The 12,124-nt window shown below is 36.2% G+C and overlaps 1 protein-coding gene across 2 annotated transcripts in view; it reads left to right on the top strand.

Moving 5' to 3' along the window:
* The window catches only part of ERBB4 (erb-b2 receptor tyrosine kinase 4), a 579,983-nt gene that overhangs the window by 299,730 nt on the left and 268,129 nt on the right, over window positions 1-12,124 (top strand). For both annotated transcript variants that reach the window (XM_081937069.1, XM_081937068.1), the window contains exon 7: window positions 9,233-9,346. In XM_081937069.1, the coding sequence (XP_081793195.1) occupies window positions 9,233-9,346 (114 nt within the window). The remainder of the gene's footprint in view (window positions 1-9,232; window positions 9,347-12,124) is intronic.

Raw genomic sequence — 12,124 nt, 5'->3', positions numbered from 1 at the left:
ACACATAGTCCACAAATTACAACAACAGTTGGGACCAGAATTTCTGTCACTAAACAATGCAGTCATGAAGCTTAATGTCACATGACCACATTGCTTAGTGATGGACAGTCCTGATACTCCCATTGTTAATCAAATCCCACCAGTCTTTAGGCAAAGACCAAGCTGATTCAAGCAGTTTCCAGGTTGGTTCCTCCCAACCCCAACTCTTAGTAAAATAAGGGAATGCCTCCACTTCAAGTCCCTCCCACCTGCCTATCTCATAAGTGCAGGCAGGTTGCCAAGTGGCCATATTTTGATCATGTGACCACGGGGTCACTTCAACACTATAATTTTGAGAACCATGTATACCTACAATTGGGTTCAGCATTACTGTAACTTTGAACAGTCTCTGAATGAATGGTTGTAACTTGAGGATTACATGTATCCTGTTTAAAATTTGCTGAACAGCCCACCCAAGATGTGGGGCAACTGAGAGCAGTCTAAATTCAAGGTTCTCTCTGATGCCAGTCACTGGTTTTAATCTGCCCACCGCCAGGAGTTCGATCCTGTCAGCTCAAGGTTGACTCAGCCTTCCGTCCTTCCGAGGTCAGTAAAATGAGGAACTGGATTGTTGTGGACAATATGCTGACATTTGCAAACCACTCAGAGAGTGCTGTAAAGCACTATGAATCGATATATGTCTAAGTGCTAGTACTATTACAATGTTCCTCTTACTATCATACTATGTATGTTACCAGACTGACAAGTTCCCAAAGTACATAGGCAGGCAGGTAGATATGTAGGAAGGGGTTTGTGTGTGTATCATTCATCATTTTAACTGTGATGCCTTCCTCTCCACCCAGAGTATTAAACCACTAAGCTACATTGGTATTATGAATGAAATCTGGTGGAGAATTTTGAATAGATGATAGAGCAGTTAGCGACCAAATTCTACCTCAAAGGAATTAAATACCACCCCAATTTACCTGATTCATCTCTGGCTTTGGAGGTGGGGGTGCCAAGGGAAGCATAACTTACAAAATGAGAACAGGCTTTGAATTACAGAAGCTTTGTTGTTTGATGCTGAGTTTTCTACCCCTTTAACTAGAAGTGCAAATTTATCTCAGGATGATCTGTTGAGTGCTTGTCTGTTGTGCAGCAGATACAATGGATGGGCAGGTAATGTTGGTTACTCTATTAGAATAAGTTGGCAGTATGAATTAGTGTGGGCTGCACAGTGAGGGGTCAACCTGACCAACCTATTCCTTTTTTTGCAAATCTCTGAAATACACACATTCCAGGGCTTTGCTACCAGGCATAATACAGTTAAACTACTGATGGTTTTTTTTTTTTTTTACTTCTGGCTTTCAGCCAAAAGCTATTTCTTGCTTCTGTCACAAGCTAAGTATTTTTTTAAAATCTGCTCTGAGGCAATTCCCCAAAGTGTGAATAGCTAGGTGATAATGGCCAGCCTAGACTTGATAAAATGTGTCAGTGAAACTGAATACTTTGATTAGGCTCAGGCCTCAAAGCTGAAAAAAAAGAAGATTTAGGGCAACCTTTTTCAACCTTCTCCAAGCAAAATATATCGGTGGGTGGGGAGTTGAGTAGATGTTCTTCACTGTAGAAGTCACTAGGATTGCACAATATGGGAACAGAGAAAAGAGTCAGCTTTAAGGGGTGGCAGGCAGTGACTATGTTTGTGCTCAAGAACATTCAGAGAAATATTTTGTGCATCAAATCTGAAGCATGGCATATGTTTAATCTACTGTATACTACTGTTGGAAAAATGTCCATCTAGGTTTAGTTCCAAGTGGGGAGAAAGACACTGGAAACATGGAAGCTGCTTGCAAAGATGGTTCAATGATGGACAGGACTCCATGGCTTGAGTTCCTGGGCAAAGAAAAAGCACATGAGTGGGAGAGAAAGAGAGATGTATACCCTTTCTTGGGCTCTGCCTTGGCATTTCCTGTTCCTGTGTAAGAAATGTATTCTGATTGGTTGTCAGACTCCTATGGGACCATGGGACTCCTAGGGGTAACTTTGTAGTGTCTTGAGTCCCAAGCTTGGTTGAATCTTGCTGTGTAATGTGATCTCCCCAGGTGCCATGTGGTAATTTCTGTTGCTAGATGGGTAGAGGGCTAATCCTACCTTTGTTGGATCTTGGGTGAGGGCATTTGCTTATGAATAGACCTAGCTATCTCTTTATCTCTTAAGTGCTGACATCTGCTGTGGGCTATTGAGGAGGGTGAGGGCTGTTAGGAGAAAGTCTGCTTCCTGCCTAAAAAACATGTTGCTCAGTTTCTCATCCAGGAAAATATGATATTCTGCCTTTTTAATATTTTCTAGAATGTTTCATTTTCCCAGGAGAGGGATGGGTGCTAATTTCATATACTACTAAAACCCTCATTGTCATGACCTTTAATTGGATGAGTGGTACAATTTTTGAGCCAAGGTAGCTCAAACTTACAAAATGAGGTCAAACTCTGGGGACCCATGACATCTGAGGGAATGACATTTGGGGAAGTAGTGGTTGTGTTACTGCTACTGGTCCCTGCTAAGCCGCTGCAGCTGCAGTCACGTGGGATTCATTTTCAATGCTCTGTGACAGTTTTGGAGCAACACTCGCAATCCCTTGCTTCCTGTCAACTAAGCAGCAGCCACTAACCTGCCTGCTAGGAAGTAAAGGAGGAAAGAAGGAAAAAAGGAAGGAACCCCGTGCACCATTTCCAGCCCATGCCATTCTCACACATGCTTCCCCTACATGTGCTTGTTTTCCCTGACCCATTCATCACCTTTTGCACATGCCCATACACTCTCCCTCATATGTGCGGCCCCGCATGCATACCTTCCCTGATCCATACATCATTTCTTGTCCACACTCCCTTCCCAACCCATGTGGCACTCCTAATGCACCTTCATGTTCTGTCTCTCATTCGCATCCTCATGCACCCCTTCAATCTCTCCCTCACCTGGCAGTAGTCACTTTCAACTTTTTGCTGACTTCTCCACCTATTCTCTCTCTTCAAACTTCCCACATAGGAAGTAAATGGGGAAGCTGGCAAGATTGGGAGGGAGGGAGGGAGGGAGGGAGGGAAGGAGGAAGATGACTGAGGCTCCCTGCCAGCTTCACACAAGGAAATTCAACATGGTCATTCTGTTTCTCTTATGATGGTAAAGAAATACCTCTGAAATGATGATCTACCGGGGCAGGGGTGTCTAGTATATAATACAATAATTGTTTATTCAGCTGTGGGGAGATGAACTTAGTTCATTTTTGCAGCTAATTTGCAACAGTTTAATCTTTCACTGTTTTTAAAGAAGTTCAGCAAGCTGCCTGCTGGACTAAAAGTTTCCGACCTGCCCGTTATATGACTTTCGTATTAAGGACATATGGAACCTAAGAAAATCTGTTTGTTACATGATCCTCTTGCCCAAGTAGTTTTTATGTCCAGTACATTTTTAAAAGGGTTTTTTTTAAAAAGAAAACTATTCATGATATTGGATGAAATTACTTCATAAAGCAATACTGACTATAAGGCAAAATAGTTAAAATTTCCTGAATTCCCTCTAAATTTAGCTGGGGAATTTGATGATTAGCTAGTTTTCACTTAAGGCAAATGTTTGTTCTACTGTGATTTCACTTTGGATAAATTGTAATCTCCTATTCCAGGGGAAAATCCAGAATGAATACTTGGAAAAAAAATTAAGCAGTCATTTTGTCATCACAGTCTTTGGGATCATTTCATATTCATTTCATTACATATGACAACAGTAACAAACAAACAATATCCTTCAATCTATGTTTTTTGGAAATTCTGGTGCCAGCCAGGAACTTAAGAATTATCCAAACAGTTCTGATAAATATAACAAGTATCCAACAAGATTGTTTTTCTGGTAAGACTGGTCTATCAGGGCAACCTGGTCTACCCAAATATGAGACAGAGCATACAGCTTCCACTTTCACCTTTCAGCCCCAATCCAGGAGCCTTCGCGGGCAGTCGCTTCTGCGACAAGCTATTTTGTTTATTTAAATTTAAATCTACCAACAGAGAAATAAAGGAAGTCTAGTATAGCTATTTCAAGCTCTCTTCAGCTAGCCATACCCTTCGGGGATTCAAACCCAGGCTATTTGCATATTAGGCAGATGTATTAACTTTTAGGCCACGGGCACTCCTCACTTTCTTGGCTGTACCAGAGGGGAGATTAAGTGTTTTTCCAGTGAGACCAGTCTGTTTGCCTAATACGTAAACGGTCCAGGTTTGAATCCCAGAAGGGTATGGCTAACTGAAGAGAGCTAATCAGCTTGAAATAACTATACTGGTCTCCCTTTATTTCTTTGTCAGTAAATTTATTTATCTAACAAGATATTTTTAAATAAATCCATAGCTGATATGATTCATATGATTCATTTTTTTGTTATTTCACCTAATGTGCCAATAACTATAGGAATAGTTTTCCATCATCTGTTACACAATAAAAAGGTTTTCTTCCATAATCAACCCAGTTTGATTATTAGTTGTCCATGTTTTGTAATTACTATCACATTATTTTTCTTTAATTCTGCTATCCCTGAATATAGTCACATCTATAAAATACTCTTTTCAATTATAGTTGCATCTCTTGTGTTGCTAAAATAAGTTTCTCATAAAATCTCATAAACTTTAACATAATTTTTGACAACCTTTTCAATTATGTAATTATACCCCATTGAGGAAACTTGGAAATTAAAATTTTGGCACAGATTCCTGTGCATCATAGTAACTAACCTGTCATGATGTTTATAGGTAATTTTGTTGCATCCACTGACTGATCACATAATCCACAGTTTCATCTCTTTCTTTACAAAAAATGTGTTTCCTGCTCCTTTAAGTATAGTGAATCCTTGATTTAATTTCATGTTTGTAATGTTCATTTTAAATGTTTAATGTTTATTTTAAACTTTTTTTTAAAAAAATGTGCTGGCTATGCAATGGTTTCTAAGTGATTTTCTAGTAATTCAGTTCTCCAGTGTTGTGGGGTTGGGTTTTTTTTTTTTTTTTGCTATTTTCAGGATTCTTAGGCTCCTGGCTGGCACCTGAGTTTTCTTTCGGTTACTGTGATAAGCATTTTCACTTTGTATCCTTGGAAATAAGCATTTGAACCACAACTTTGGCAACTGCCTCTTTTACATGCAGTAACACCCTCAAATTCTTCATGCTAAATTTAATTGATTTACACCACCTCATGAATGCAATGCATATGCATTATCATCACTTTTTGAGGTTTTCTGATTTAATTTGTCCAATTCAAGCTGTGCATTATACTAGCAGTATATTTGATTATAGATACTATCCTTAGTTAGATCATATTTCTGCCATTTCACTTTGAATTTAGAATTTTTTGCACTTGTATCTGTTGATCTTCATTTGGAATGTTGCAATTGTGAAAATGAGGTGATGATCAATTTTATCAATTTTATCTTTTGTTGCTTGTGAATTTTGGTAGTTACTTTGTTCAGGGAAGATACAATATTTTTATACACATACATACATACATACATACATACATACATACATACATATATATATATATATATATATATATGTTTTCGTAGATTTTCACGGGTGTAGGTATGCTGGTTTTGTTGTATTCGGGTCTTTTAACCTTACACGGGAAAAGACCCGAATACAACAAAACCAGCATATATATATATATATATATATATATATATATATATATATATATATATATATATATATATATATATATATATATATATATATATATATATATATATATATATATATATATATATATATATATATATATATATATATATATATATATATATATATATATATATATATATATATATATATATATATATATATATATATATATATATATATATATATATATATATATATATATGTTTGTGTTACAACCCCTGGTATGACCCAATATGGGAGGGAGCTCACTCCTCCCTCTTTCTGTCCTTTCGGCTCATCACAGAAAACCATCCAGGCAGAAACCCATATTTTTATTTTTAATGTTGCCTTTTTTAATATATATTTGTGTTGTATTTGTGCTGATAAAATATATATATATATATATGTGTTGTAATTGTACTGATAAATAAATAAAGGGAGACTAGGATAGATCTATTTCGAGCTAATTAGCTCTCATCAGCTAGCCATACCCTTACTGGGATTAGAATATATATATATTGAAATTTCAGTTGCTAATATACCAATTAGCAGCTTGAACAGCACCTGATTGGGATAATTGCTATAGTTGCTTCCAACTATACCATTTCTGTCTTTTTTTATTAAAATGTTCTATCAGTTGTCATATATTAATTAATGTTTACTCCTTTTAATATGTCACTAATGAAAATATTAGGGTCATCAAGTTACTGTATTTCTTCTCTTTCTTTTACTGCCAAATTTTAAACTTTTTTCTGCTTATTTGTAATCATTCCTGATGTAATAACCATGTCATTCATTTTCATTGAGCCAACATTTTTCTTAATCTCTTTTTTCCAAATTGCATTTTTATTATGGTCTTATGGGTTATTTTGGATGACACTCCAAAATGTTAATGTTTTAACTTTATAAGGACAAACATGTATTTTTGTAATATTTCACTGTAATGTTTTATAAAACTGCTCATTGTTTGAAACTGCTGCTTTTGTTGAAGTTGATTTAATCTAGCTTCATATCAATTGTGTTTGAAATAACTGTCACTCATTTTAATTCATTTTACTACTAAGATTATATCTTTTCTGTAAATGGCCCTTGATATTATTGTTTTTCAATTTTGGTTTCCTTCAAATTCATCTGACTGTTGATATCAGTTCATAATTCATTGAAATTTCTTTCCAAATGAAATCATTCTTTGGGGGCTTCTAGTAGATGTTGTGGTGAGATCGGACATGAGGAGTGGGTCTCTGTGCTCCCATGCCATATTCTCCCTGTTGGTAGGCTCTGAAAGGAGCCAAAGCCTCCCTGTAGGGGAGGAGAAGCAAAGAAGGGTACCCTGCAATGTCACAGAGATTTGCAACTCTCCTGCTGACCCAGGGTTTTTTTTCCCCTCTCAACCATGATGAGGAGAAGAGGCAGCCTAAACATGGCTACCACGAAGCTGGGGCAGCCGAGGAACACCTATGACTGGTGATGGAATGGAGTTAGTGAACAATGATTGGAGCTGGGTGAGAAGATCCTCTCTTTTTTGTATTTAGTCCCCAAACTTAAAGGAAAAGAAGAAGAAAATCCAGGAAAAGAAACTCTTAGAGTTATCTTTTTAAAAGCGGTGAACAACCATAGAGAGAAATATCCTAGAACTGAATGAAAGGACCTGAGGGGAGTAAAGCTAAAGACCATTTAATCAAGAAAATTGGTTTTTAAACTGGGTAGGCATTGTTATGGAAAAGCATTATAATATTATAATATGCATTATTATATTATATAATATATAATATAATATATAATATGCATTATAATATGCGTTCTGTACCTGATTCGAGTATTTAATTTTGTCTCTATAAACTGAATGAAATTTGGATTTTAACTTTTGTTGTGTGGAAACTATCTGGACTATTTAAATGGAATTGATTAATAAACCTGAGATGTAAAGAGCTATAATTATTGAACTCTTTGATGAGGAAACAGATATACCAATGGAACTGAATATATTGTTTGTGGCCCTGACTAAAAGTGGACTTATTAAAATAAGATAAGATGCCCTTTCAGGAGGAAATGAGTGAGATTTCAAGAGAAATGGTGTGGATGTTTCAAAGCATTAGGGATAACATAACAAAGAACCAAAGAGAGATAAAAGACTTAATCCAAGGTATAAATGATAAAGTAGAAAATATTATGCCAATGACAATGAATGAAGATCAAAGAGTCCAGGAAAGAGAGGAGGTGGTGGAAAGAATGGAGGAAAAGATACAACAGACAAATCACCAAATAAAATAAGAGGATGAGAAAAACTTTTTGAGAGATATAAAATGGAATTGGAATTGGATAATCTGGAAGATTTGTCAGTTTAGGAGGATTGAAATGGGAGAAATATTTAGATGGAATAATGAAGATACAGATGTTGACAGAGACAAAGATCCAAGAGAGGAATATGGGAGGAAAGCCAAAAAATGAGTAAGAATCAAAGTATTAAAATGGGTAAGAGATGATGGATCGAATAGAGCTCCCCCCCCCATTTTTTCTTTCTTCTTTTTTCTAATATAATGATAGCCTGATTAAAAACTAGAAATAGAGGCAAAATAATAATATACACCTTTATATAAAGGACTGTGTCTTAACATAAATATGTGTATTAACATTAGGAATCACTTAGTAAGAATTACCTGACTAGAAGCCAGAATAAAGGTAGAAATAAGAATTAGGGGAATATTAGTAGTTATAATTTCTATATAAATTGAATATAAGTAATACTTAGATCAAAAGATGAGGTTGAAAGATGGTATTACTGTGAATGTTCAAGAAGATGAGATTTGAAGAGATTTTGATTTATTTGATGATGAAATAAGTTTTATTTGTGTTGTTGTTACCAATATTATTAGAATTTTCAGATAGTTTTCCAGGTCTTGCAGTTCATTATCTGTAAAACTTGTGTTCCAAGAAGAAATTTTCATTGCTCCCTTAATTGCTATACATGGATTTCTAAATCTGGATATTTATGATTCCAAATATCAAACATTATCTTTAATATCTCCTAGTTGTAGGGTTTTATGAGAAATTGCATTTAATGACTGCTCAATTTTCTTCACTTTCTATCTTTATATTATGGAAGCATTTTGCTTACTAACTGAAATAAAATTATTTTTATTAAATTTATTTTATATAAATTGAATTTTATTTTGATGGTTTCATTTTAAAACTGATTACCAATATCTTTACTATTCAATGCCTGCATAGTTTTTATTTTATGTGATGGTAAGAATTGATAGCTTCTGATGGATATACTACAAATATATTCCAAAATATTATTCTTATTTAAAAAACTTACAGTGTGAATATGTCGTGGGAAATAAAAAAAATTAAAGAATGTTAAATTAACATTAAAGCATGAGAATGTGAACTTGCGTAACATTTAAGAAAGTAAAGTAGAACATCATAGAAAAGAACATGTCGAGCACTAATATAAGAGCCTCTTAACCAACCCTGTCTCTTTCGAAATGGAAATTGGGGCATTCATTATTTACAACTTGAGAATGATTTTTTTTCATTGTTTTCCCCTCTATCCCTTTTAGACAACTTTGTGGTTGATATCAGCTCATGTGTACGTGCCTGTCCGAGTCCCAAGATGGAAGTAGAGGAAAATGGAATTAAGACATGTAAACCATGCACTGACATTTGTCCTAAAGGTAGGCTGCCTTTGTTTAAAAACCCCGTGTGGTTCAATAAATGGTAGTCTTGCAGTTGGAGTCCAAACCCAGTTTGGTTTTCACTATCTAAAGATAGCTGTTTGATCATCTAAAGTAACTGTGGCAATCCTGTGGAAATGTGGTTTCCCATAGTCCACTAAACATAGTCTTCAGTAGTTGAGGGTCTTCTGGAATACCAACTTGTAAAATGAAGTTGGTAGAGTCTGATCTCTGGAATAATCTCCCAAGGAGTTGCTCCTTTATGTTACCTTCTCCTTTTGGAATTTGCAGTGTTGTCTCCCCCTTCTCCTTTTCCTCAAGCTCAAGAAAAGGCAATGAAACCAATAATGAATTACATTGGGTATGCAATATTAAAGTTAGGATGCAACTTTTTATTAGAAAAAAAGGCAAGTATGTGAACTAGTAAAACAGGATCAATGTACATTGTCTGACATTATTGGGCTCTCCTGGCAATCAGAAAATTATTTATGTATAGAACAGGACTAATAGACTATAATTACATAGAACAATAGCAGAAGTATGATGGGAAGATGGTTTAAAGTAAAGAAGGGAAGATGAACTTCTTGCAATTTTGCAGTTGAAAAATATCTTTTTAATACCTAGTTTCAGATGCAAATGATCAGAACCATATGTTAAGTTCCAGTTCAAAGATGTATTGCTCAAGCCTGTACACAAGAATTTAGTCAACTTTTAATGTTCAATACTAAATTGATGCCATATAAGGACCAACAGAATCCAAGGAAGGTTGAAGTTTGACTGTTTGTGGCAACATAAGAACTCAAAGCTGATAACACATTTAACTCTGTTTGTTTGTTTTATTGGACTTATATGCCGCCCTTCTCCCAGAGGACTCAGACAAAAAACACAAATGACAAAAGTTAAAAAAGATTAAATAGGAAATCCAATAACCTTCTTTTTTTTTTAAACAAATTTTTATTAGTTTTACAAAAAAATTCCAGGAAAGGGGATAATGGGTGAAATTACAAATTTTGACAGCTACATTATGCAGGAAATGGCACTCCCCCCAATTCTCATAACTTTCACTTATTAATGTATTATATAATTACTACTTAGCAATATTTTGACAGCATATTTTTACCTTATATCTTCAAGTAATTTCAATCTATTTTATATCAAACAGAAAAAATTCCTTGTATTAGCAATTGCATTATTTTTCTAATTCACTTTTGTGATCTAAGTTTTCTCAGTGTTGCCTTTTCTCCCCCCACCAGCAAGGCTCTGGCACCTCCCATGTCTTGTGTATCCCGTGTGGTGTCATCGGTTTTATCTAGGAGCACTTTGTTTTTTTCCATGAAGGCCTCAGCCTCCATAGTTGTATTAATTCTAACTCTGGTGTCCTCCCAGAATATCAACATACCTTCTGGCAGACGCCACCTAAACCAAACCCCTTTCTGGTATAATTTCTTCGCTAAAAGCGAATATTTTTTTCTTTTATCTCTAACTTTCTTTGGGATTTGTTTCAGGATGACTATCTCTCTATCCTTGTATTTTAACACTTGCCCCCTTTGTGCACTCAGAATCTCATCTCTTGTAGTCTTTCTAAGACATTTAATGTGAACCTCCCTTGGAACATTGTGTGTTCTAGCGTAAGCTGAGTTGACTCTATAGACCAGGTCAATATCCCATCCCATCTGTTGTCTGTCTTTTTTAATATATTCAGCCAATAACTTTGTCATAATTTCCCTCAAATCTTCATCATCAGCCTCAATTATATTTTGAAATCTAAGAAAAAAAGACATCCTTTCAAACTCCATTTTTATCTGATGGTTCTCAAGTTCTTGGTTTCCTCTCTGGACCTCCCTCACCTCCCCCCTCATCTCGGCCGTCCCCTCCTCCAAAACTTCCAGTCTTTGCGTATTTTGAGCTGTTCGGTTTTGATTTTCTCTGAGCTGTTCATTCATTTCTTTCAGTTGGTTCGTCAATTCCTCCTGCCCCTTTAAAATCTTTTGGAGCATCTGTTGGGTTAAGTCCTCCTCCGGGGCCTTGGGCTGTAACAGAGATGTTAATGTCTGTTGTCCACTGGGGCTAGATGTTGAGGATGTAGGAGCAGAACCAGCAAAGCCTGGTTTCCCAGTTGGTGGTCTTTTCGGTGCCATTTTAAGAGGTGTCTGTGTCCATACAGTAAGAAGGCAGCTGACAAAGTGGATAGCCAAGAGAGATCACGAGGCAGGCAGTCCAGACAAATAAAGACCTTTTCTATAGATCAAATCCAAACAATAAAGTCCATTGATCCAAGTCCAGGATATAGTATATCAAGAGATATCTCTGGGTGTCACGGAGACAAAGACAAAATGCCAGCAGGTTTTATGGGTGGAGTCAAATTTCAGAGTGCATGAAGACAGCGGAAGTGTGCCATCTTGCCTTGCCAGCACTGAGATCAGAAGGCAGCAAACCAAAAGTTTTCAAAGTTTTCAAAAAAGTCAGATCATCACCTCATTTTCACAATTGCAACAAAGTATTCATCTGCTGCTTGCTATGAGAGTGATTTCATTCCAAAGCTCTCCCCCCCTCCTCCTCCTCCGTGGGTAGAGAGCAGTTCAAAGCCGCTTTTCCAAGGGGGGGGGGAAATCTCCCTCCCTCCAATCACACTTCCCAAGAGCAGATTGAACGCTTTAGAAAGCTGGCAATTTTTTTTAACAGTCAAAAAAGGGAACGGGGAGAGTTTCCACCTCACTACATTGCAGCTGCAGCCTTCAAATCATCGAATTCGCCCAGCTGCGTTGACGCGAAAACACA

Source organism: Natrix helvetica, assembly GCF_964273705.1.
Source record: "Natrix helvetica genome assembly, chromosome: 1".
NCBI lineage: Eukaryota > Metazoa > Chordata > Lepidosauria > Squamata > Natricidae > Natrix > Natrix helvetica.
The sequence above is the reverse complement of the archived record's forward strand: the minus strand, read 5'-3'. Positions and strand labels throughout refer to the sequence as shown.